Here is a 27,051-nt window from a genome sequence, read left to right on the forward strand (position 1 = left end):
GGCTGAGCCCCCTCGGGCGCTCCCGGCAGGCGGGGCCCGCTCGGAGCAGCCGCTCGCGGCGCGGACAGGGCAGGGGCGGGCCCTAACGGCCGGGCACGCCACCCCCCCCCCGCGCGCGCACACACCGCCAACTGCCCCCGCCCCCAGCACCTGCCAGGCGCAGGCGCAGCCCCGCGTGACACCTGCCGGCAGGGCGGTTACCCCCCGCCCCGTGCCCGCCGCGCGGCTTGCGGCGACGTCACCGGCGGCGGGCGGGCGGGGTGCGGGGGGGAAAGGCCGCGCGCCGGGCCCCACCCCTGGCGCTGCCTGTCCGGGGCCGCGCCCCTGCCCCGCCTCCCGCCCCGCCCCGCCCCGGCCCAGCTCCGCCCGCCCCAGCGGCAGCGCGGCGGCCGCCACCGAGCCATGGCGAGCGCGGCGCCCTCGCAGCCCCGCCAGCCGGAGGCGGGCGAGGAGCGTGGCGGCGGGCGGGAGCGGCCGGAGGCCCTGGAGGAGCGGGGCGCGGCGGCGGCGGAGGCGGCGGCCGAGGATGCGGAGCCGGCGGAGGTGTCGGGCGGGGCCGGGGCGGCGGCGGCGCTGCTGGGGGAGACGGGGCTGGCGCTGGGCTGCTGCATCGCGGCGGCGCTGAGCTGGGAGCGGCCCCTGCACAGCCTGGGCGGCTTCGTCTGCGCCAACCTGCTCTTCTGGTGAGCGAGCCGGGCCGGGGCCGGGGCCGGGGCCGGGGCCGGGGCCGGGCCGTCCCGGGAGAGGAAAGCCCCTGCCCGCCCGGCCGCCGCCCCGCCCGGCGACGGGCGCCTCCACCCCGCGCTTGGCTCGCCCCCCGTGAGGAGCGCTCGCCTTGCGGCCCCCTCCCCCGCCCCGTGCCCCTGCTGCCCCCTGAGGGGAGCTGACCCCGTCCCCCTCCTCCTCCCCGGGCAATGTCTCGCTTCCCTCTGCACCTGCGCCATCTCTTCCCCTGTCCCCGGCGGCCGCGCTGGGGCAGGGCATGGCCGGCGCGTTGTGTGCCTCCGCTTCCTCGGGTTCTTCCACCCTCGGTGTCTGCCCGCTCCCTCCCCGTCCCCCCGGCTCCTCCAGCGCCGAGGAGCCTCGGCGCAGAGCCGGCCTGAGCGGCCGCGGCGCGGCCCGCGGGGAAGCCGGCGTTCCCTGGGGTCGAGACGAGCGATGGGCCTGCGTGTGGGTGCGGAGTTTCGGACCCCGGTGGAGCCAGGCCTGGAGCCCGTTCGTTGGCGCTGCGCGGCTGCCGTGGCCCGTTACCTCGGAGCTCATTCTGGGTGTGCGTGCTTTCCCAAATCGGTGGCCTAGCTGGTGGAGGCTTTGTGGAGTGGGGACAGCAGGAACGTTACTGCAGTGCACCAGTTGTCTTTTTTGACTAAGCTTTTTCTAGTCGGATGCGGTTTTGTTGAATAAAGCCCAGACATTAACGTAGGGATGTGTTCATTGTTGTGTTTGTAACAATTCTTCAGTTTATTTCTGTAGGAAAAACGTGTCTTTCTATGTGAAACTTCCTCAGGACTTCCCCCCAATCTTAGATTTTGACAATGCCTACGTCTTTCATTTTCTGAGCTCCTAAAACACTGCTGTATGCCCGCTCGCTCACGTAGAGCAATGTATGTGTTAGGGCTCTGTCTAATAATGCTGTTGAGACTCAAGACTGAATTGTGTTTCCCCTCCTGTGGCTAGAACTGCCTCCTTTCCTCTTAAGCGAACGAGGGGCAAACAAGCAAAGAGGTGGATTAATTGCAAACTCCACTTAGTTCTCTACAACCCTAACAGCGTGCTGTTTAAACATGAGATCCAAGTCATGGAAAGAGAACTTTCTGAAGCTTTGCGTTGCGCAAGAAAATCTCTCTGTGCAAATACTTTCAAAATCATTTTAGCCTCTTTAATCCCAGGAGCAGTGTGCGTGATGTCTAATTTAGTTTGACTTTTATTATCCATCTTGCTCTTGGGTATCCTTTGTAAATCCTTTGATTGAGAAAGTTACATGGTTTTGCTCTCATTTTCTGCATACTTCAGAGATCACCTGTTCTTTCAGAGATTTGGAAGGATCATAATGCTTTATGCTTCTTTGCGACATGGCTTTGATAAAATTTTCAAGGACAGCGCCTGACAATACGATTCTGTGTCTCAAGGAATAGTAGCTGCTGGGCAACCTGTTTGCCATTCTTTTGTCCAACTTTGATCATGAGCAAGGTATATAGTGCATGCATTATGTAATGCCTATAGAAAATCTCCTTTGGTAGTCTTACTGGCAACTTGTTACGTGACCAGTATTTGAAGTTATTTTATCAAAATTTATAGTTCACTCTACTTTCTTACTGCCAAGATGAGTCAGAATGGCAAAAGTCGGGGCAAGGATTGCTTTTATTTTGGTGGTATTGATGTACCTCAGCAGGAAGGTCGCTATCCTAGTGCCAGGGAGATTTGAGAGGTGGAGACGAACGAGGAAGTACGTGGGAGCAGGTATGACGGCCAGTAAACTTCTGTGGTTTGAGACTGAAGAACATCAGGAAAGATCTTGTTAGCAAACCTGTGACATCTGACACTTTGGAAATGAAACAGTCATTCAGATCTCGTTTCGCGTTTCCCTGCTTTGGTGTTGGCATCGTGTTTGCAGGACAGTGTGTTTGTTGCTGCTCCTTTTCTCGTTCGAGATCCACCTGGTCAGCCTGGTCCGTGATGACTCGGCCAGTTGCTACTGATTCGGGACTGGAAAGGAGAGTTTGCCCCTGCTGCCTGTGAAGTCTCTCCTAACAGGGCTTTGTGCTGGCAGAAGCCTAGGTTGAAGAAACATTTCCTAGTTACTGCTTCACGTGCCTTGTCTTCCTTCGTCCTGTGCCTGCAAGTATCCCTATCCCCAGGCAGAGGTAGTTGCACTCCCAGTGTGTAGGACCTCTAATCTCAGCACTTCTCGATTTCTCAAAGTTGAGAAGTCTGTATTGCTGGGTGGGAGAGTTCTCTTACTGTATCAGCGATAGTGTTGGTGGAAGAGGGAGGAAGGGGAGGTGAAGTTTAATTTTATAGTTTTCCAAATGCTGGAAGAGTAGTGATAGTTCCTTCCTCCCATCGCTTTAATTTTGGTGGGACTGTGTTTTCCCTCACAGTTAGTTCAGTTCTCATATGTATGCCATTCAAAACACTTAATGTATAAACTGTGGCAGTAGGAACTGCTGAGGGTCAACTATTTCTCTGATACCCTGTCACAAAATCCTTTTTTTTTTTTTAAATATATTTGATTGTAATCTCTTTACCACTAAAAATCTTTTAACTGTGGTGCTGTATATAAATGCATTTTTGATGTTTGCTACTGAAATAATTGTAGGTACAAGAAATTTACTAATTTAATTTCATTTTGTTTTCCTTCATTTTTTGATTATTCCTAACAAAACATCATGGACTCTTTAACAAGGCTTAAAGTAACTAGTTCTTGATCCTGACTTTGGGACCTTCTTAGACTAGGCAGTACTGTACCATTTTTCAGTTTCCTTGGATTCCTAACATAAAGGCTGCACTGAAGTTCAGACCCTGCAAAAGCTGACCCGACATGTACTGGCATATTTAGTGAACTAACATTTCATAACATTTTCTCAAAAATGAATGAAACAAGGCTGTCAGTTAAGGCAAAAAGAAATCTGGTTATTGAAAAAGCATGTCACTTATCACTTCCACTATTTATTCGCCATGAATACCTTTAAGCCTCCTGCCCCAAATGACCCCAGTTGAAAAATCTTTAAAATGAACAAGGGTTAAATACATATTATTTAGCACCTAATCATCTGAAATGTGATATGGATTCTACTTTTCCGCTGCAGATAGTTTACAAACTGAAGTCAAAATACCACATGAGGAAAATAAGATATTTTTTCCTATTTTACACACATAGTACTGAAAAAGTGAGTGATTTGCCCAAGAGCAGAGAAACTCTTTGCTGGTGCCAGAACTTTAGTCTGGGTATTCTAAGTGTTAGGCTGCTGACTGATAACTTTCAGTCTTAGGTTTAATCTTAGACAAATATTAACAGTCAAACCTAGACTTTAAGCTAGTATTCTAACTAGTTATTACTTTGTGTGTGTGTGTATGGGGTAGGGGGGATAGCGGCAGCTTTTTGGTTTTGTTCTCCCAATCTGTCATCTTAAATATTTCTATGAGGTCAGGGGGACAAGTTTATTTTTAGTAATTCTGTGCTGTTATATGTCTTTTGTTTTTTGAGATATTTGTTTCAAATGTATGTTTTATATTTGCAGATACATGTTTCAAACGTAATACATGAATGTCTGCAAGGTCATCCTTAGATGCACCAGTTGCATCTATTCACCAACTGCCCAAATGACTTATTTCCATAGGGTTTCTTGGGAAGAGAGGCAGTAGAAAGACTGAGATGTAATAGATCTTTTCTCTGTTTCTGACTCCTTGTGGAGCAAATTTATTGCATGACTCTGCTGGTCTCATTGCTAGCCCAAATCCAAATTTTACTTTGAGGATTTTTATATGCTTTCTACTATACAAATTTGTATGTTACTGCAGGTCTGTTGTTAACAACGTTATATGATGTTATTGTACTGGGTGAACAAATTAACTGACAAGTTGTGTAAAAGACAGGTATCCCTTCTTGATTTAGACAGGTATGCTGGCCAAATTTACCATTACAAGTACTGTCTTTTGTCACCATTCGTACTTAGATTTTTTTGTTTTGTTTGGTCTCAGACCTAATGACCTTTTTTTTTTTTGGTATGGGAAAATAAGTTAATCGAGAGAGGAAACAATATTTCTTATCTGAACTGGCCCTGTGCGTTGCGTCAGGTAAAGGCCGTAGTAGGAAGGTTATTCCAGATATAAAATCTAATTGCTATTTAAATGTTAGTAACAAAACCACATTCAGAGTTGTGAGGTTTGGTGTGTTTTGTTTAAAGTATCCAATTTGCTTTAAGATTTGTAATTGAAGTGTTTTTTACTTGAAGTCTCTGCTTGGCAATGATAATGCTTACCATGGAGAGATCTCAAAGTATTTTTCATTCATTAATTTATTATTTTGACATAAGAAAATAGTGCTGGGCTAAGCATTTCTTTCAGGTGTTTGCACACAAACTGTAAATGGTGTCACTACTACATCTTGATGGACAGCTTGCCTATAAAGCAAGGTTTCTGCACATTTAGAGCAGTGTGCATATGCAGTGTATGCATGCATCTAGATTTGTATTCTGTGTGGTGGGCTGACCCTGGCTGGATACCAGGTGCCCACCAAAGCCGCTCTGTCACTCCCCTCAGCTGGACAGGAGAGAGAAAATATAACGAAAGGCTCGTGGGTCAAGATAAGGACAGGGAGAGACCACTCGGCTGTTACTGTCACAGGCAAAACAGACTCAACTTGGGGAAATTAGTTTCATTTATTACCAATCAAATCAGGGTAGCATAATGAGAAAGTAAAACAAATATTAAAAACACCTTCCCCGACCCCTCCCTTATTCCCGGGCTCAATTTCACTCCCAATTTTCTCTACCTCCTCCCACCAAGTGGCACGGGGGACAGGGAATGGGGGTTGCGGTCAGTTCATCCATCACACATTGTCTCTGCTGCTCCTTCCTCCTCAGGGGAGGACTGCTCACACTCTTCCCCTACTCCAGCGTGGGGTCCCTCCCACGGGAGACAGTCCTCCACAAATTTCTCCAACGTGGGCCCTTCCCACGGGCTGCAGTTCTTTACAAACTGCTCCTGCGTGGGTCCCTTCCACAGGGTGCAGCCCTTCAGGAGCAGACTGCTCCAGCGTGGGTCCCCCACGGGGTCACAAGTCCTGCCAGCAAACCTGCTCCAGCGTGGGCTCCTCTCTCTCCATGGGACCACAGGTCCTGCCAGGAGCCTGCTCCAGTAGGGGCTTCCCACGGGATCACAGCCTCCTTTGGGCACATCCGCCTGCTCTGGCGTGGGGTCCTCCCCGGGCTGCAGGTGGATATCTGCTCCACCATGGACCTCCATGGGCTGCAGGGGCACAGCTGCCTCACCGTGGGCTTCACCATGGGCTGCAGGGGAATCTCTGCTCCGGTGCCTGGAGCACCTCCTGCCCCTCCTTCTTCACTGACCTTGGTGTCTGCAGAGTTGTTCCTCTCACATATTCTCACTCCAGTCTCCAGCTGCTGTTGTGCCTTTTTTTCTCCCCCCCTTCTTAAACATGTTATCCCAGAGGCGCTACCACTGTTGCTGGTGGGCTCAGCCTTGGCCAGCAGCGGGTCCATCTTGAGGTCGGCTGGCATTGGCTCTATCAGACACAGGGGATGCTTCCAGCAGCTGCTCACAGAAGCCACCCCTGTAGGCCCCGCTTCCAAAACCTTGCCACGCAAACCCAATACAATTCTTCGTTACGAGAAAGAAAAAAACTGACCTATTAGATATGCACCAGGCACATTTGTGTAGCTGTTTGTATGTTTGGTACGGCTATGTCATTATGTTCCGTTTTGAGTGTTTGAGAAAGGGGACTGTAAATTTCTGCCTACTATCAATATTGACCATGGGTACCACTGGAAATGGAGTCCTCAGGGAACTGCTCAAACAGGACATCTTAGTGAACTTGGCATTCTGAACCTTAGGCAGTCCACTGCTTACAAAATGTTACTTTCTCCTTGGTCTTGTCTGTGTTAGGTGGTCTTATGCTAGTGATGTTATTCCTAGAAGACTGGTGTGGTGATCGCTGGTGTTTTTCAGTCAGTGTAGCAGTACTACCTGGGGGCTGTGAGGTTGGCGGTTGTTTTCCCCCAGCAGTTTGTGTGGGTCCCTTCTTTAAGGATGACTGGCTTAGTCCTTGCACAAGGATCACGTGGCTTTTATCCGTCCAAACCACTCCGCATTACCAGCATGCCACCAGATGTCATTCGTAAGAAATTCACAGAGACTCTGTATAGATTGTATTGGTGATGTAAATTCAGCTTTAAATTTTACTTAACTCTGGATTTTTGATGAGTCCAGTTACTGAAATTGCAATATATAAATATTTTATTCCCTGTTGCTTTAATTCAGCTTACACAGTAATTCAGCTCTTTCAGAATCCCTTCTTTCCCCTCTCAGACTTAAGCCTTCCCAAAACCACACTCAAATCTGAGAGCATACAAAGCAAAACTAATACAGAAAGAATTAATTCTGCCCAAATTTAAATCCTTAGGAGGAAAACATTTGATTCAAAATACTTGCTTTCATCTAGAATATATGTGGCAGTGGGAGATTGCCAAACTAAATTAAGTGAGATTTGGAATAAAATAAATCTGTGAAACCAAAACATAAAGAAAAATGCAGGAAAATTAAGTGAGTTGGAGTAAGAAGGGCTATTGACATTTTGAGGCCAGTCTGTAGTATGTTGGCCTTCAGATCACTATCTTAAATTTGTAGTATCTCCCAAGTCAGCAGAATACATCTATATGTTTCTGTGGCGAGATGTTTTTCTTCTTTTAGCAACCAGATGCTAAATGTGGTTTTGAATTTGGGAAATTTCAGTCTTCAGCTATCTTTGTTATATAGGTAGTCTTAGAGCTACCTTTTTAGTTGTTTTGGGATTACTTTCCCAAAATCCAAAGTATCAGGATAACACACAAGTGAGTAGTTTAACATAGATTGTAATCGTGCCTCAAACCCTAATAGTTTATGTCTCTTATCCCTTAAATAAAGGCAGTAGAATAGGTTATGTATTGATGTATTTCTCTTGTAATTATAATACATTCATTATCAGAAAAGAGAAGAAAAAAATTCTGGCATAGGCAGTTTTGAAATTCACTGTGCATCCACACGAATGGGTTTCTTACATGGGTGCTAGTTTGTTTCTTCTAGTCTGATAACTTACTTAATTTGCTGCATTTTACCAAGCTTTTGTAACTTAACGGTATTGTGATTCTTTTTTTATTATAACCAGCTACAGCACAGTAATTTGCTGTTTGTTCTGCAAGCTTAAAAAAATGTTTGTGGTTTGTTTTTTTTTTTCCCCCCCCCTAGAAGGTGATATTCCAAAATACGCTTTCTCAAGTAAAGCTAAAATTCCAATGGCAACACAAGTTGAGATACAATTTTAGGGTCTACTTGTTTTCACACAGGCGGTTTTAAGGTTATGTTCTCTTTCCAATGTGAATTACTAAAACTTTTGAAGGCTTTGGAGTTAGAAAAGTGGAACAGAAAGTTAAATTAATTTGATTTAGTTAGCAAACAAATTTAAAGCCATTATCTCAACAGCCTTTTAGTGAAAGTTTGCGTAGTTTTGGCTGAGAGATTGGTTTACAGGAATGAAAATTGACATTGTTTAAGAGCCAGACAGTGTTACATAAAAACCTGGACAGTTTACAGCCTTTTTCAACCAGTAAGATGAAAACAGGATCAATCAGGAAAGAAATCAAATGGGGTTATTGAGAAACTGAGGGAAAGCAAGCATTACTGAACAGTTTAGGACCAAATCCAGGATGAGGACTTTGCGGAAGATGGAAATCCCAAACAAAGTAGAATAGAAATAGACAAATTGCAGCATGGCTTGAGTTTATTCTGTCTTGCTAAAATTCAAAAATTCTGTGTCCAAAGTAGTTGTCTTAAGAGAATTACGATAGTTTCTTCATGTTTTAACTCCAAATAATGAGACCTTTCAAATAGTAAGTAGAATTTTGAGAACAATGGAAGTTTTAGGGGGATATGCTATGGTCCGTGGTAGATGTTACAGGACTAATGAGAGCATTAAAGAAAAGGAGATTTAGGGCAGCATGGTAGAGGTGGATTGATTAACATCAAACTGCTGCTACTGTATGAGAAAATGGGATTAAGATTTCTTCTGTACTTTGCCAGAGTACAGGTTAATTAAGGTCATCTGGGCATGTTTCTGCAAAAATAAAGGAAGCCAGGTTATTTGATGTTATGTGTTTAATTCAAAATAATTTTAACTTCCATGGATATACCATCCCCTGTTGTCACTGATGTAACTAGCATTTGATGTCTGGTAGACTTGGAAGGTATGTCGTTTAGGCCATTTAAACTTCTTCCTTCTCAATTTTTTATTTTACATGCCTATCTGAATGCAATAGGTTACAGTAAATCTGATCCACAAGCCAGAGATGTTGAAACATGATTCTAACTGCTGCATTCCCCAAGAGGTTTCCTTGCAAACAGTGTGAGATAACTTTGCAATGCGACATTTTATTATTGACTAGATCCTATTTCCCAGACCACCAATATACTTCCAAATTTACCAGCTTATAAGCAAATTTCTCTTTGGTGATTAAATGCAAAGCATTTTAAAGATTTTTCTAGTATTTTTGCTTAGAGAATTGTACTATTTTCATTTAGACTTATTTATAAGTTTAATATGTCATTTCTTGTAGCTGGGGTGGAGAGAATATGCAATTTGAATTCCTATCCTATGGGTTACTAACTTTAGTTAGAATTGTCTAGCAGTCTTTGCCTTTTGCCCTGCAACCTGTGCACAGACCTCCGAGAGAACTACCACTTCTACAGGTGGCTGTCTAAGTTTGTGGGAGTCTGTTTCTTATGACAAGAGATTTATTTATTATTCCACAATCTTCATTCCTAATAAGTTCTAGAAGGTCTTCTGAAAACCAGCTGTCCAGGTTTGATTTGTACTGTGCTTTCTGGCTGCACAAATACAATCCTCATCTTTTGAATAAAACCTGACAAATAAGCCTCTTGAATAAAAGATTGATGACTGAATTGTCTTTGTCTTAACAAAGAAAGAATTAAAAAAAATGCTGCAAGTTTTAGAATAATAATCATGCCTCTTCTGGTTTTTTATTTTTACATACTTAATGGTAGAATTTTTAGTCTTCTAGGGACTATCCAGTGGAAGACTCATTGCTGGTTGGCACATAAGTCATGAATCAACTGCTTTCCAGTCTTCATTCTATTCTGGTTGAAATATTTTATTAAAAATCTTAGATATCTAAGTTCCTGGATGGCGTTCTTACTTAGAAAAAAATTTTAGTGAAAAAGGTGTTTCTTCCTAATTTATGTCTGTACAGAAGCTTACACTTACCTCCACTAAATTAGAAGTAATTTTAAACATTTTTTAATGTACATATTTTAAGAAGCATTCTATTACAGTATTTCACAGGTTTTCAGCTAAACAGATACACAGCTATTTGAGTTCACGCTGCCAGGCACCCAAAGTGGTGGTGTGCCTATTTTAAATCTGGATTAACATAAGATGGAAAGTGGTTTTTGAAATTATTTTATTCAACATATTATGCTTTTTGTAGGGTGAGGAGGTTTGTTAGAATTTATACAGTTTTTGTTCATTCCAAAATTTTTGACAGCACCTATGCAAATGTATTTTGTTACATGTAATATGTTTCCCTCTCTGCAACAGCGAATCTGTTATACCACAGTTTTTGTGTATCTTTCAGACATGCAGATTGACAGTTAAATACCATATAAATATAATAAGATTCTATCAAATTCTAATCTATAAATAGATTCTACCAAAAAAGTGTGCATAACTTGTTCTGCCTTAAGTGAGTATTTACACTTTCTGTGCAAGGGTGGGGAAAGGATTTTTGCACGGTAATTATTGAACAAGTATCTAAATACTTTGGCTCACACGAAGATGTACTAAAGGAACAGCAGGAAAAATACTGGATTATTGAGTTTTGGATTTCAAATGTGTTGAATACTTGAGCATTTGGATTTTAATATTTAGAGATACTGCATTTTGGTATTTACAGAAGCTTAATATGAAAATCATTTACATCTAAGAGCAAATCACATAGAAGCTGTAAATTCACTTAACAGATGTAAAAAGCAGGTTTTGCAAACCTGCTTTAGGATTTTTTTTCAATTAGGCGAGTCAAAGTGTTAAATTACCTTTAAATAAAATATAGTTGAATTTAATATATATTATTGCTTCTTGATTCATAAAAGGGCAAACAAAATGATTGAGCCAGTGCTCAGTAAGAGCACAAGCTTTCTGATACTGCCTTTGCAGTGTGTTTTCAGCAGTTTTCTCAAGAAGCGCATTTCATGCTGTATTTAGAAGAAAAGTAACCATCCTGCCCTTCCCCAGACCTCTTGCTTGAGATAGGCATCAGAATTGTTGCAACCAGACTGGTGCTGATCATTCCAGCAGTAAGCATGGAAGAATGGTCTACATTCAGCTCCAAGCAGGAAACAGGTACCACCAGGAAACAGCTGTGACCGCATTTTTTCCTTACCTACATGCCATCACTGTAGACGTCTGTCTGAAACAGTGTTGGGCATTTCCCTGTAAGAGCAGGAGTAGACTGCTTTTAAAAAAAGCAGAATATCCCTTGTAGGCAGTTGAGCATTCTCAAAATGCCCTAGAAATATTTGATCTGTACAGGTGAGAGCCATTCTCTAGCTGGTTTATGTCATAGCCCACACTTCCATACAGGTCCCTCATTTGGAGCTGTGGACAGCTCTTTTGTTTGGTGGTGCATTGTAGCTGTGTCTTATGCAACAAGACTGGTTCTGTGGAAAACTACAGCTGGAAGGTGTTTAGTGAATTTTTACCTTAGCGTTTAATGAGGAAACAAGAATATACCGACCCATGGCACTTAAAGCGCCACAAAAATACTCTGAAGAGTTTGGGCTCTGGCTTTAAGATGTAAATATGTGTTTGTTGAATGCTGAACTAAAGTCTGCAAATCACTCATGCAGCCAATAAATGTGTTGTAATAGCTCATGGTGAAGCAAAGCTCCACGCTCATGTCTGTTATTCACAGCTTTTATGTATTTGTGTAGTTGTTTCTGGAATTCATCTAAGGATAGATGGTTATTAAAAGTGTACCTACTAAGGCTTTCCAGAAATAAGTAGCTCTGGCTGCTGATAATCTAAATTGTTTAATTCTTGATGAAATATTTTTTTTATCGTTTGTGTTTGCAAAGTGCAAGTCATTCACACTTCTAGAATGTGTTGTAAAAAATATACCTTCACAGCTGCAATTCAGCTTGCATCGTCAAATTGATATATTTAACTTATAAAGCAATTTAGTAGGTCTGTGCCTTCCATGTATCTCACAAGTACAATTAAAAATAGCTTTTGCCATGCCCTCTAAGGGTTCATTATGTTTACAGACTGCAGTATTGTGTGACGATGTTTGCTTCTGAAATTTCTTAGCTGGCTTGCGCCACTTGAATGACTCTGATCAGGTTTGCACAGTTAATTGTCCCTGGAGCTCTGCACTGGGAGGTGGCTACTTCTTGATATAACAGACCAATGGATGATTTGTTGTGTTAGTTAACATATCTTGCCAGTATTGACATACAACTATAAAGACATACTATAAAGAGTTGGAGAAAAGAAGTACAAGGTACCTTAGGGTACTTTTCTATCTTTAGGTGATGTGATATTAGATAATAACACCTCCAGGAGTAAGTAAAGGAGCTCGCTAATCATATTAGGCCTAATCTTCAGTTTTAATGTGTTGCTGCTCTACTACGTACGGTCTTGCTTTTGCCATTGGGATTTGTTGCATTTGTTGTCCCATCATTTCTTTCCATCTAACCTTCATGGCTTTGGGAAGTTTGTCAAAATGATACTCTTTTTTTAGTCAGAGCATGATTCTTGAACTTAAACATAACATTTTAGCAAAATACGGAAGTTGCCAAAAACCTGAATATGTTAATTTGAATTTAGCAACTTCTGAATAGGCAATAGAGATTAATGGCAATGCGTGCTTATTTGTGTGACACTAAAAATGAAGAAGAAGCATGACTTGCTAAGGGAGGTTGCACTATGGGATTTAAGAAAATGATTTTGTACTCAATTGTATGTAGGTAGGAAGAAATGAAGATGACTGAAATGCTGAAGAGCAGGTAGGGTAGCTCTCAGTGGAGTTTCAGAATGGTGTACTCTCTTTTTCAGTAAATCTCACACTTGTATGTAGTATAGTATATATGTATTATTTTGAAATTGCAATAGAAAGAGTTTACCATTATACAGGTGAAGAGTTTTGACTTTTAATTGTGGAAGTAGTCAAGTTTTGACTCTTAATTTTGCTGTTTAGAATAATTTCAGTCCAGCTGTGGTACAAACAGGCCAAGAAATAGAAACTGCTAGCCTTAAAGGTCTAAGTTCAGCATCTTACAGAAAAGGATTTGCCAGCCACTTTTAATAGACTAAGATAGTCATAGAATGAAAATATAGTTCAGGTCAGTAGGGGCCTTGGGAGGTCTCTGGTGCAACCTCCAGTTCAAGGAAGATCAGTACTTCATTCAGAACAGGTTGCTCAGGGTTTTGTCGTGACAGCCTTCAAGGATGGAAATTCCACAACCTCTGTGGGCAGCCACTGCTTAATTATCCTAACAGTCAGTAGTTGATATCTCTCCTATTTCTCTTTATAATCATGGTTTCTCAGTCTCTGATAGTGGAGTTCAGCAGCAGGCTTGGGTCCATCAAGCCTACAGTCTTCCTACACAGAAGAATATAGGGTTGGAAGGGCAACAGGAGATCAGCTGGTCTGAACTCCTTCTCAAAGTGAGTGCAGTCAGATCAAGTTGCTCAGCTGCCTACCCAGTCAGATTTTGGAGATCGTACTCCATAGTGGTCTGCCACCTGCTTACTGCCTCCAGTAGCTTGCTCACTTGACTGCTCTATATGTCAACCAGAGCCCATCTTTCATAGGTGAAGCCACTGTTACCATCAGCCATGGGGAGAGGCTTGAGGCATTTCTTGCATGCTGGGAAACCAGGTGGCTGTATCCTACCTCTGGAGCTGTGGCTGACTGAAGGCCTCCCATGTGCCAGGGACCCCTATTTCAGCCAGTGCTAGGGACTGAGCCCTGTAGCATCCCATGACCATTTTTGTGCAGTCCCACAATGTCTACAGTGGAGATTCTTGCCCTCTGGTCATGCAAGGTGCCCTATTAACTGCTGAAGTTGTGTAAAATGCATAATTCTATACATTGTTTTAATCTTTGCTTTCTGAAAAAAAACCCCATATCTCTCAAAATACTGAAGAATTTTATGGGGGAACATCTTGTTTACTCCTCTAGTAATGGCTGTTACTTCAACACCACTTGTAGAAGAAATTAAGCAATTTGAAATTCAGTCCATTTTGTTTATTGCTAAAAAGAGAGCATAACAGTTTGTTGAATAAGTACAGCTATTGATTCTTGTGCTAAACAGAAATATTTTTGTATAGTATATGATGATGTCATTCTGGAACCTTTCAGTTTTGTCAGTGTTGTGTGTGTGTTAGAAACAGTTAAGTAAACTCTCTTCCTTAAAAAACAAGGGGAAAAAAAACCCTAACTCTTAATAATAAGCAAAAGTACCACTGAAACTTTTTGTTAGTCTGGTTGGTATGCATCAGGTTGATAATTCCTATCAGAATTTTGAATCCTGACACTGGTATACTGCATAGTAAGTGATTTTCAGATTCCAGCGTTTTTTGATAAGTTTCTGGTAGACACATGCAAAAAAACCCCACAAGGAGTCCTTATCAGCTTTTAACCAGTAAGGACTTCAAGGACATAGGTCTGTCTCGCATGGCTCGCAAACAGTTTTGCTAATCCGTATTGCTGGAGCACCTGAAGGCTGACACACACTGGCTGTGAATGACTTCATAAGAGATTGTGTTTCTTGCAAACAGCACAGGGTAAATAAACAGTGCTGAAGCAGGGAAGGAAGCAGTGTGACAGGTAATAATGTTAAGGCATGGGGAAGTCCAGTCAGAACAATTCAAAGCTCTCCAAATAAGCAAAGAGCCCTTGTTTGGCAACTACATTAGCTGCTCCAATTAGATTACAGTTTTTTTTCCCTGACAGCTATGGTGCAGAAGGACTGCAGTATCGCAAAGGTAGAACAACATGACTTGGAATCATCTTTCAGAGAGGATGCCACCTTGCTAATCCTTGTTTGCTAATCCTCGTCTGCATTAGTGCAATTGTTTCTAACAGCAGGTGACAGCTGTGATTGCAGTGAAACTAGGAGTATGGTTCAGTTGTAAGCATGAAGTAGGTGAAATATGTTCTGTATATTCTTTGAAAGACAGGCTAAACTTTCTTAGTAAACATCTGATCTTACCTTTAACAACTAGTAAAATGTGTGTGTATGTATGCATACGCATTCACACACACACATACATTTCGGTATTGATGTATTTCTTTAAACCATTGAGGGCAGTCCAATGGCAATTGCTAAGTTGAAGCGTACTGTTTGATTCTATAAAATATCAGCGCACAAGCACCACAAAGAACCTATAGAATAGGCATGTTATTAAGCCTTTGTAACTTAAAGGTCTGCATTTGTTACAAACTTCTGATGCCTAGAAGTTGTATAAAAAATTCTTCATCAGATTTTTCTCTAGTGTCGCATCTCCTCCTCTCTTTCATTATCAGTAAGTTAAATAAGTAGGTTAAGCAAAGTCTTCAGTGCAGTTAGACTTGATCCTTAAACAGAATCAAGGGTGCTTAATGGTGAAGATTATCACCAAGAAAAATAGTGGGACAACATGATGCAAACCTGTTAGGAGTTTTGATTTAATGAGCTATGCTTGGGCAGTTCTGAAGGAGTGAACCTTGTAATCATTTTTCTCTAAACACCTCTATTGCTTTTCTTGAGCTGGCTGAGATTATACAGAGGTACTGATTTCATACTTTTTTTTTTTTTTGGTAGAGTAGTCTTGTAATTCAAACTCTGCACAGATGTAGAAACCCTTCATATTCAGAAAAAACTTTCAGAGCGAGGTTATCTGTTCATATTGGAAATGAGCCTGGTCTGCTGAGGGTGATTGGGCATTATGAGTTTGCGTTAAATGTGAAAATTAGTGGTGTGGACATTTTCTTTGATGCAGTCCTGTGTTTTGAGAATTGCAAGGAATACTGGAGCAGTTTTCCAAAACTGCAGTGTGTCCTGAAGTTGTTAGAAACACCTAGAAGTCGATTTTCTTTTTAAAAATTCAAATGTGCTCAAAGGGTGTCTCTTGGCTTCCTCCAGTGGCCATGCTTGCTACTCCTTTTCACTTCCCTCCCCCCTCTTTCTTGCAGAAAAACTGCAGTAGCAACTAGTTGGGTGGCCAGTTGCCCTCTTTTCAAATCCCAGAGGTTTCTTGGAAACCTTCCAGTTTTGTTTGATTTTGTTTTTGTTGGTATTCGTATTTGATCCACTGCCTTGGACAGTGGCTTCTTACTGGTTTTGGCTAGCCTCAACTTTTTTTTCTTGTTATTTTTTTCCCACTTTTACCTTGAAAAAGATACTAATGTGCTCATTATCTGTATTCAGATCTCTGACTTAATGTGCTTGAAACAAGCTGTTTAAATACTTCAGATTTATTTAATTGAATTTTAATTCTTTTACACTTCAGATACTTTTTTGTGAGTTAAGGTATTTGTCAGTAAAACAGATAGAAGAGCTCATATCCAAACACACCTGGACAGCAAAGCCAGCAGTGCATGAGATTATAAATCGTACGTTCTGCGTCTAGGTCTGTTTGACTTGACTAGAAATGTTCTAAAATTTTTATGTAATGAAAAACAAAATTAACAAAAGCTCATTATGAAGCCAAGTTTGAGTATTATACCATGAATGATACGGGTTTACCTCTTCTTTGCATTTGAAAGAATCGTTTGTATAGAAATCATGTGTGAACATAGGTCCTATAGGAAACACAATAAAATGTCTAAACTTTTTTGTATGTGAATAAAAAAAGAAGTTGTTGTGCCAAGACAATTTGTGTTAATAAAACTATAATTAATTTGAACAGTAATCTGTCCTATACAGTAATTAAAATATTTTGTTTTCTGTACTTCCTCTGTGCTTAGATAAGAGTGTGGACAGAAGTTGACTACGAACTCAATGTATGTTTAATCTTTAAATGAGACTGTCGTGCTTGGAGCTCTCAGTGTTTGCTTCCTGTGAAAAGGTTGTGGGGAGAAATTAAATTCAATTAATGTAATATCAATCTATTTTTTTCTCTATATTTTCAGTACTAATAGCAGCTGTCAGTTTACGTACACTTCCACTAAGTTTAAAAGTATTCAACAATTATTTCTTCTTGACATTCTAGGTTTGTTGCACTGACCCCTTGGAGAGTGTATCATCTGACTTCTCTCATAATACTTGGAGTGTTAGTTCTTCAGATAATAAAGGATTTGGTATTCTCGAGGATAAAAGGTAAGGCAGTATCCTGAGAGTTCTTTGCTTAAACACCTGCAATTCAGAGGATGTCAGTTCATTACTAATTCACTTCAATATTATGAATATTGGAAAAGTAGTAGCATGAGTATAATTGGTATCAGTGAACAGTCATTCTTGTTTCTTCTAGGTCTGAAAATGCATTATTTTCTAGAAAACACAGTTTTCATAGACATTCCTACTTCTTCTGACATTATTCTAATCACATCATTGTTGGAAAGTTTGGGAGACGAAATATCAATTGGTTAACTTTGTAAATAGATTGAGAAATGACCCATCTTAGCACAGCTGAAATAAAAAATGAGCAGTATTTTTTTCTGCTTTGTGTAGTCTTTAGTTTCCAGTGTGTATAAAATCTTACATGAATACAACCAAGTTTGAAAGGGATTCTGAGGTGGCTGGGCTGGTGTGTGTTTGTTCTTAGGGTTTTTGGGGGTTTGTGGGGTTTTTTTTTAAATTCCTGTTCTGTGCTTCATTACGTTCTTGAAAATTTTTTGGCAAAATGATGGTGATCAGTCTGTAATTTTCATTATCAGGGAGATTTTTTTAAAGTGTCTTATTTTGCCTTTTGTTTGATGTTGAATCCCCATCCAAAGTGTTTGATAAATCCCCTCAACATAGTAAAAAAACAGGAGATAGGTGTCAGAGAAGCATGGTATTCCTCTTTGATGTACTACCACATAATTTCTGACTGCCAAAGCCTATTGTTCCCTGCTAAGTTACAGCAGTTATTCGCAACCTTTTTTGAAGCATGGTTCATTGTCATTGCCTTCTCTGGAGTCTTCATTACTGTTCTGTTTCCTGCCTGAGCATTGCAAGCTCAAAGGACAACTTAAAAGGCTTAGCAGAATTTGATTTTTAGGCTCTATGTTGTATAAATCACCACTAATGTTGAATACCTCACTAGTTGGAAGGTGATGATTTACATAAATTCTCTCTTAGCTGTAATTACTAATATTTTTGTATTTACCACATTCAAGATGTACCAATATTGACCAAGCTAAGAGAGTAAGAATACCATCCGATCTTCATCTGTGTTTCACTTCTGTTTCTATGTGAATTTTTAACCATTATAGAGATGAGTCTAGGAAGACCTGTGTTTCCCAGCTTACAGAATGATTATTTTACTGTCGTTAACTTTGTTTCACTATTGCCTTTGATGGCATTGTACACAGAGTTCAAGAACAACCAGGTTCTTGAAGTAATACTATAGAAATCTTGTGGTAGTGACTTGAAATCAATGAAGTGCTACTACAAAAAGCAGAAAAAATTCTTCCCAGTATAACACTTCTGTGTAGCTACTTCACACTGCCAGCTAACCACTAGATGGCAAGACTACTACAGATTCGTAAGGAATGTAATGAAAGTGGTTGTCAGTTTGTAGATGTAAAGCAGAAGAAGTTATGTTGGTTATCTTCTCCTTTCATGTAAAAATGTAGCAATGTAAGATACTGTTTTTTTCATTTACATTTTTAATTGGTATGTTAAGTTTAAAGAAGACAATTCCAAGAACTGTTACTCTAAGTTAATATACTCTTCCTGTTTTGACTGTTACAGAGACTTCCTTAGTCATTTTGTCCCAAATTTGAACATTCCTTAGGAATAAAGAAAAAAAAATAATAATAATGTTTCTGGTTTAGTGCATTGTGTTTCATCTTACATTCCCACAATTGCAGGTGCACAGCTTTGGAGGACCATCACTAGCAAGTAGGTATATTATTTTTAATATATTGGTTATTTAATATCTTCTTTTTTATAGTTAGTCTGGAATTTAAAAAAGAGTCTGTTTTCCCTCTGATTAAAATAGAACTGAATTATTTTGATCTTAGCATCTTTTCTAAGTTTGTTACTGCTTGTTCTTCAGTTTTGATTTTTAATAACTTTGTAGAAAGTGTATTTTTTTCTGATTTCAGTTATATTAAAGTATACAGTAACATATCCAAATACTTTTAGAAATGCTTTTTCTTACAGTGGGATTATCATGCTTTGTGTTTTCTGGGAATTGGTGTTTTCTTTGAAGTTGGTTATTAGGGAAAAATACTGTGTTGGTTAAGGAAGTAATTTTCTTTTACAACATCATTATACCGGTAGTGTCCAGAAGTAGGTAAGCTTGCTGGGGTTTCCCTTTATCTCTGTAGTAGCCAACACAAGTAATTGATCATTATCATGTCAAATAAGTATTCGTTGATATCTGTAGGAATAGAAATTAATCAATAATTGTGAAGTCTGTTGACTTGCCATTGGGCTGACTCAGTCCACAGGCAAGTGTTTGTATCATGTTGTTAGTGTAGCGTATATAATTGATTTAATTTGCTTGCAGTATAAACAATTTCTCTAAATGGTTTACAGACAATCCATTCTCAGAATAAAAGTTTGTATATTTAAGGCATTCTTCTTCTAAACAGACCACCAGGAATTATTGTATAGCTGACATCATTTGAAAGCAACTGCTGTATTACAAATACCCATTAGTACACTATTGTATTACACCCTGACACTGAAGGAACAGTAATGCAAAGCTGAAAAGGGAGGATGCAGGTTTTTGTTTTCTGCCTAGAGATAGATACCAGTGTCATGGCAGTTACAGAAAGCAGTTCAGATGTGCAGTCATCCTGAACTTCCAGAGGTATGAACTAACTTCAGGCTTTCTTACAAACCTGAAGGGGAGCTGTGTGGAACTGAGGACAGTTCATGAACTGAGCAGCATAAAATGGTTCTTTTACCATAGCTAGTGCTACTCAGTGTCTCTGTGTAGACCGGCAGTGCTTAAAGGATTTTAACTGAGAAGCCATTGCTGTGGCACAATAGATAGTGTGACTTGTGTTTCGTTCTTTCACCCTGTTCCTTGTGAGAGAAATTTACATAAAACTTACTGTCTTTTTGGGTTCTGACATCTGAATTTACCTGTCTGTTTATATCAGTGAGGAGGAGGGCAAAGAAAATCAAATTGCTCATGGAATGGAAGGAAACATAGGTTTCGAAGTGCCCTTTGTTTCCATGAAAAATAATTCTGCAGTCTGAGACTTTTTCTCTCACTCCCCAGTTCATCGCATCCCAAAACCAGAACAGTTGATCTTCATGAAAAGACTGCAAATAGTACTTCAAATATTTTGGGTTCAGGTTTTCAAGGTGTTCAGAATCTTGGACTTGACTCACTGTTCTGTGGGAAGCCCAATACAGAGAGCGGAAAAGAGAATTTGATGAGCTCACCATAGACTATTCTATTGGGTAATATAATACAAATGTTCTACGTCTCTGTGTAAAATAATTTGCAATGGTAAGAAAACAAGGTCAGTTTATGCATCCATGTAGCCCAGTATCTGCTCTCTGAAGGCGACCAGCCAGGAGAAACATGGTCTTGGGTAATGTATTAAAGCAGGACAAACTTGCAACGTACTTCTCCTAGTGTACTTTCCCAACTTCCAGCAGCTTCCAGTTAAAGGACTTCTAGGTACCAGACGTGGTCTCTTTGGGTTTTTTTTCTTTTTCCTTATCCCTAAACTGTTCTCGGTGGACCTTCCATGAATTTGTCTCACTGCTTTTGTTTTACAAACTTCTGATATTTGCAACATCCTGTAGCACAGATATCCACAGCTTGAACTATGTGTTTTGTGAACACAGCCTTGTGTTTGTTTACTGCTATGTAATAGTTTCTTAATCCCTTTCTACCTTTTTTGTGTTGGAAGAAATAGTAAGCAATCACTCTTTATTAATATTCTCCATCAAGCTGTGACTTTATAAACCCCTATCCTGTCCTGTTCAGTCCATGACTACTTAATTGTTCCTAAAATAGAAGTTCTCTGTGGTTTTGACACCTTCATTGTGCTTTTCTGCACTTGTCCATTTCTGTTATCCTTTTTGTCATGGGGCGGGGGCAGAATTAGAAGTAGTGTTCAGCATTCAGGGAGACCTGGACTATACATTGGCATAAGACTATACATCTTCATAAAAAATGCCCTCTACTGAGCTCGGAATTGATGTTTTCATGGATATATATAATTATCTCAAGATTATGTTCCTGAGTAGTAAAGATCAGCTTAAAGCCCACGTGACTTTTTAAGATTTTTTTTTTTTTTCCGTGTGAATCTTTTCACATTTCATCTGCCTTTTGACAAGCAAATCACTTGATACTTGGTTAAAGTTCTACAGTTCCTTGCAGTTGGTTTCCATCTTTACTAGAATAATTCCTCTCATATCGCATGACTACTTAGTCTCTGTAAGAGCATTTGATGAGAGACCTTGTTGAAAGCCTTCTCAGAAATCCAGGTGAATTTTTATGGATATCAGCATTCATTTACAAGCTGGTTGACTCTTCAAGAGCACAGAAGGGCTTGTGATGTGATGTCCCTTACAAAATTGTGCCGTAGGACAGCATGCATGTCCTTTATTAGATTTCCTGACAGTTTGCACAGAGCAGAGATGAGTCTTTACTAGTTTGCAGTTCTCTGGCTCTTGCATACCTTCTCTAAAAATAGATGTTGCTTTAGACACTTCACAGTCCTCTGGTGTTAAGGTGGCTTTAAGAGAGGTTATTTAGCAGAAATGAAATTTCAACTGTTGCACCCTAACTTTCATTTAGAACTTTTTTAAGTTCACATAAAGACTACATTTGTTAGCACTGTGGGTGGGTATTTGTGGTGGTTTTTTTTTCTGAATGCTAACATATAAATGTGCCTGTTGATTGGGTTGAAATTGGAAGAACTGTTATAACATGTTGAGGCTGGGTGCATGGTTGCTTTTCATTTTATTCACGATTGGATATGAAAAACTGTTTTCGTGTTACCTTATATAAGCAGCCTGTCTCAAATGTATCCCAATACTGTCTGTGTACAAAAAACACTACCCAGGAGAGAATCACACGCTCTTAAATAACATACAGAGGAAAAAAAAAAAAAAAAAACTGTGGTACTTCGAATGAGAGGCAATACTTGTTCTAATAAATTAAATGTGTTCCTGACCATTCTCTGGCATCATGGACCACAGGCACAAAACAACTGTGTCCGTAGCATTTAACTGCCTTACGGTCCACACAGAATGGCCCTGTGCAGGCTGGAAAGGATTCCTGGTCTGTGCCAACTTTGAAACTACCTTGGGTTGTTTGGGAAAGTGCTAGTTGGCATGTGCCAAAACTGTGCCAAGAGCTATTTTAATGTTTAACTGCATAAATGTCCAGTTCTAGTGCCCAACAGCATTGTCATACACTATTTAGTTTATCCAAATAGATGTAGTCAGAAAGTAACAAATGATCTGAACAGACTTGTTTCCTGCCTTACCTTTGTATTACATAATTCCAGTTTTGAAAATTAGTATCATTCAGTCGCTATCACACTATGTTGTTTCATAAATGGTGGCACAGCTTTATGATTATTTTAATAGTGAAATGGTATGCTTTGTACTATTGTTTTTGCAATTAAAGCTTGTGGTAGCTGGAAGGTGAATGACTGATTATCACTGTTCTGAAACTTGCATTTTTTCAACATTGGCAGGCATTGTGCATCCTTTCTGCTGCACATACACTCCGAGCATCAGAGACTGGAGTCCTTCAATAAAGATAGCATTAACCTGTTGCACTTGCTTTTGGTCCTCCTTGGTCTTTGTTGAGCACTGCTGACTCATAAAAGCAAGAGTAGCCTCTCTTCTTTTTCATTGCCCTAACCCAAATTGTGAATGCTAGTTGGCTCCTATTTAAAATACGTCTGTGTAAGAAGACCTGTGCTTTTCTTTATAATGGAGTCATTTAGTACTGTATTAAGTTAAAAATTTTAAAACTGAAGCAAGATGAGAACTCATCCTACACCTTTCTCAGTGAAGCAGGCTCTTATAGTACATTCTGTTTCTGAATCTGCTTCTGTTTCTGAGGAAATTCTCTACTGATATCTCGCCTTTTTTTTAAAAATGGATAACAACTGTTAAAGAAGCACTGGAAAAGATCACCTGTTAAATTACTTCCTTTTTCTTTATAATGCTGTTTTCTTTCTTCCCATCCTAGCAAGTTTTCTTTGAAACCTGGTGCTTCTCTAGTCAGTGCTAGCAGATGTATTAGAATATACACAGGAGTTGTGTCACACCTTTGTTTCTTGAGTGGTCAAACTTAAGGAGGCCAAATTAATATTCATTCAAAATTATCCTTTTATAGCCAGCCTAAAAAATATCAGTTGCAGCCTGAGAAGAGACTAAGCAACAGTCCTTTAAATTGGCCACCAGAGAGTGACTGAAGAGAATAATCCAGAAAGAAAGGAGTTAATGCTGTGAAAACTGGAAGACCTGCATAGTTACTTCTCAGGCCCCTCTATTTTTTATCATGTTCTTAACCAAATTAAAGCTATTGACTTCCAGGAAGAGACTTGCCTCATGGAAGATGGCGTTAAGCTCCCTACTGCACTAATAGCTGCATCAGCTGCACAAACTGCAGTAGGTGTGCAGTATTTAATACATTTTTATACATTGAATGTCTTGGTTACAATTCTTTAAGCCATGAAAATAACTCCTGAAAGGGTTCTCCTGGCCCTGTATTTTGAAAGGAAGACTTTTTCTTCCCAGAGTGGGGCTTTCCTCCCAGGTAGACTTGCATGCTCTCTTCTGGTTCCAAGAGGACTAAGGCTTAGAATTCTGTAAGAAGAAACAGGAACATTACAAGAAAAAGACATTCTTGGTTGCAGCTTTTAACTGGCAGCTGTCTTTATTGAAGCAGTTTAGGACTTGATGTTGAAAACCATGAGCTAATATTGAAGCTCTCTTGAAGCTCAGTATTAGCCAACTGGAATATTTCTGAGGTAATAGCCTTCACTGACAGAAGGTTGCAAACAGACACACACAGGTTATTGTCCAAGCCCTGGACATTCCTGTTTCTTGCCACCCGCCTCCTCCAGTCCATCCTTCAGAGATTCCTTTTTTCAGAGTTTACTGTGGTGATACTTGCGGACCTGCAGAGCCGGCAGAGTTGCTGCTTGCTTCCCAGGGAAAGAGTGTTACTGCTTGGTAGTGAACTACATCTGTTATTGGGCTGGCAGGTGCTAAATCCCTGTCATGACAGATCAGCTTCAATATGAAGTCATAACTTTCCAAGACCTGAGTTCATCTTTTGACCTACGCAAATGCCACACTTGCATCAGCCGAGCTCATAGATGTTTGTATGTATTGCAATGGTCAGTGCACTCTGAAGATCAATATTCTGTGCTAGCAGCGTTCAAAGCTTGACAGACTTCATGCAATGTGTGGTTATTGTTTTTTCCCAAGAAGAAGAAAAAAAATCTTTTGAATCTAATCATAGCTCCATAATGCACTTGTGCAAAATTCTTCCTAATACGTCACTGACAGCTATGGAAAAAACTCTTCATGGTATCACTAAAGATAAATGATACAATTCCCCCTTTCATCTAATTACTGTGCTTCATTTATTTTGCCTAAGGCTTTACATACCTCTGATTTGCATATGCTTTGCTTGCTGGGTTGGCTTAAGACAATCTGCAAGTCATTTGCCTAAAGATTTCTGATGTAGTCTGCCTAGTCTTATTTTGTGATCAATGGAGAAAGAGTTGAAATATTTTGTGCGATATATAGCATGATTCATCTTGTCCTAAATGAAATGTCTGTAGGCTGGTCAGGAACGTTGTACCTTAATGGTGACTTTTTGTTTCCCTTGAATATATACAGTAAGCCTAGGGTGGTGAGATGAGTAAGAGCATTTACAATCCTTGTGTCAGTATTCCCTGTTGGTCTGAAGGCCTGTCTGTCTTAAGGATGCCACCGGCTGGTGCTTATGGTTACAGTAAGAAGCTGACTCTTGCAGCAATGTGCTAGAATACCATTCCACAGCTGTAACAACTGCAGGGCTCAACAAACAAGTGTGGGGACTAGGTTTACCTCTGTCTCTTTGTGTATGCAAGCAGTTTCTTTGAAATGAATCTCCAGCACAGTATGATTGTGAATTCAGTTCACTCTTGAGAATTTGAGGATATGCTGCTTAATCATATCTCAAAAAAAAAAAGAAAAATGTTCTGTCCTTGAGGGTGTTGTGAAGAGATCTCTTTGCAGATGAGCGGATAAGGAAATAAGAGGTCTTCTTCCATTAGGAAATCTAAACAGAATGTATTGGGTTTGTGTGGCAAGGTTTTGGTAGCGGGGGGGGGCTACAGGGGTGGCTTCTGTGAGAAGCTGCTAGAAGCTTCCCCCATGTCTGATAGAGCCAATGCCAGCCGACCTCAAGATGGACCCGCTGCTGGCCAAGGCTGAGCCCACCAGCAACAGTGGTAGCGCCTCTGGGATAACATGTTTAAGAAGGGGGGGAGAAAAAAAGGCACAACAGCAGCTGAAGACCGGAGTGAGAATATGTGAGAGGAACAACTCTGCAGACACCAAGGTCAGTGAAGAAGGAGGGGCAGGAGGTGCTCCAGGCACTAGAGCAGAGATTCCCCTGCAGCCCGTGGTGAAGCCCATGGTGAGGCAGGCTGTGCCCCTGCAGCCCATGGAGGTCCACGGTGGAGCAGATATCCACCTGCAGCCCGGGGAGGACCCCACGCGGGAGCAGGTGGATGTGCCCAGAGGAAGCTGTGACCCCATGGGAAGCCCCTGCTGGAGCAGGCTCCTGGCAGGACTTATGGACCTGTGGAGACAGGATCCCACGCTGGAGCAGGTTTGCTGGCAGGACTTGTGACCCCGTGGGGGACCCACACTGGAGCAGTTTGTGAAGAAGTGTAGCCCGTGGGAAGGACCGACGTTGGAGAAGTTCATGGAGGACTGTCTCCCGTGGGAGGGACCCCACGCTGGAGCAGGGGAAGACTGTGAGGAGTCCTCCCCTGAGGAGGAAGGAGCGGCAGAGACAATGTGTGATGAACTGACCACAACTCCCATTCCCCATCCCTCTGTGCTGCTTAGGGGGAGGAGGTAGAGGAAATCGGGAGTGAAGTTGAGCCCAGGAAGAAGGGAGCGGTCAGGGAAGGTGGTTTAAGATTCAGTTTTTACTTTCTCATTATCCTACCCTAATTTGATTGGTAATAAATGAAACTAATTTCCCCAAGTTGACTGTGTTTTTTCCATGATGGTAATAGCTGAGTGATCTCTTCCTGTCCTTATCTCAACCCACAAGCTTTTTCATTGTATTTTCTTTCCACTGTCCACCTGAGGAGGGGAGTGATAGTGCAGCTTTGGTCAGCACCTGGCATCCAGCCAGGGTCAACCCACCACACAGAATCAAGATTGTAACAGAATTGTTTCTGGTTTATGCTAGTTAATGCATTTCCTTGATGTTGTAGATAGGAACAAAGCTAATGTAAGCCAAGGCCAGTCATGTAGGCCAGTCAGTACCGAAACACAGGACTATTGGTATCAGTTTCTGTTTCACAGTCCCTTAGTCTTGGTTTGGTCATCCAGACGAGATCCTTTCTTGACATGACAACTTTCTTCACACAACTGCATGAAATCTGGTAACAGACTGAAGAAGAAACTTCCTGTGGACCTACAGGCAGGCAGAGGGCTGAATTTAGTCTAATAGATAAATAGATAAAAATAGGCTTCAGGGTGCAAATATTTCCTTCTTCAGTTGTTTCACTATAATCTGAAGGCATCAAGTGTACTCAAAGACTTCCACTCCTGGTATTTTGTAACGTTTGCTGTTCTGTTCATTTCAGCTCACATATTGAGTTTGCGCTGGAGTATATATGTGACTGAATAACATACCTCAAATAACTGTGCTTAAAAATAGGATTCTCCCAAATGTTCTTAATATTAAAAAGTGGTTGCAGTCCTGCAGAAAGTGGATGCGTACTAATGGAACTGTAGTCTTAGCAAATGGAAAATGAGTTTTATTTGCAGTTTAAACCTCTATTTTATTTATTCGGTACCCACTGTACTGTTCAAATATCAAATGGTAATTATCCTTGATTTTATATAATGCATTGTCACAACTCAGATATCTAGCAATATGCATGGTGGTGTTTT

At 41.0% G+C, this 27,051-nt stretch overlaps 1 protein-coding gene across 1 annotated transcript in view; it reads left to right on the top strand.

Moving 5' to 3' along the window:
* Nucleotides 1-402: 402 nt before the first annotated feature.
* RETREG1 (reticulophagy regulator 1) overlaps nucleotides 403-27,051 on the top strand; it is a 70,127-nt gene continuing 43,478 nt past the window's right edge. Inside the window, exons 1-3 of the mRNA XM_075706156.1 lie at nucleotides 403-683; nucleotides 16,988-17,094; nucleotides 18,792-18,822. Of these exons, the coding sequence (XP_075562271.1) occupies nucleotides 403-683; nucleotides 16,988-17,094; nucleotides 18,792-18,822 (419 nt within the window). The remainder of the gene's footprint in view (nucleotides 684-16,987; nucleotides 17,095-18,791; nucleotides 18,823-27,051) is intronic.

The sequence above is a fragment of the Pelecanus crispus genome, chromosome 2 (assembly GCF_030463565.1).
Source record: "Pelecanus crispus isolate bPelCri1 chromosome 2, bPelCri1.pri, whole genome shotgun sequence".
NCBI classification, from domain to species: domain Eukaryota; kingdom Metazoa; phylum Chordata; class Aves; order Pelecaniformes; family Pelecanidae; genus Pelecanus; species Pelecanus crispus.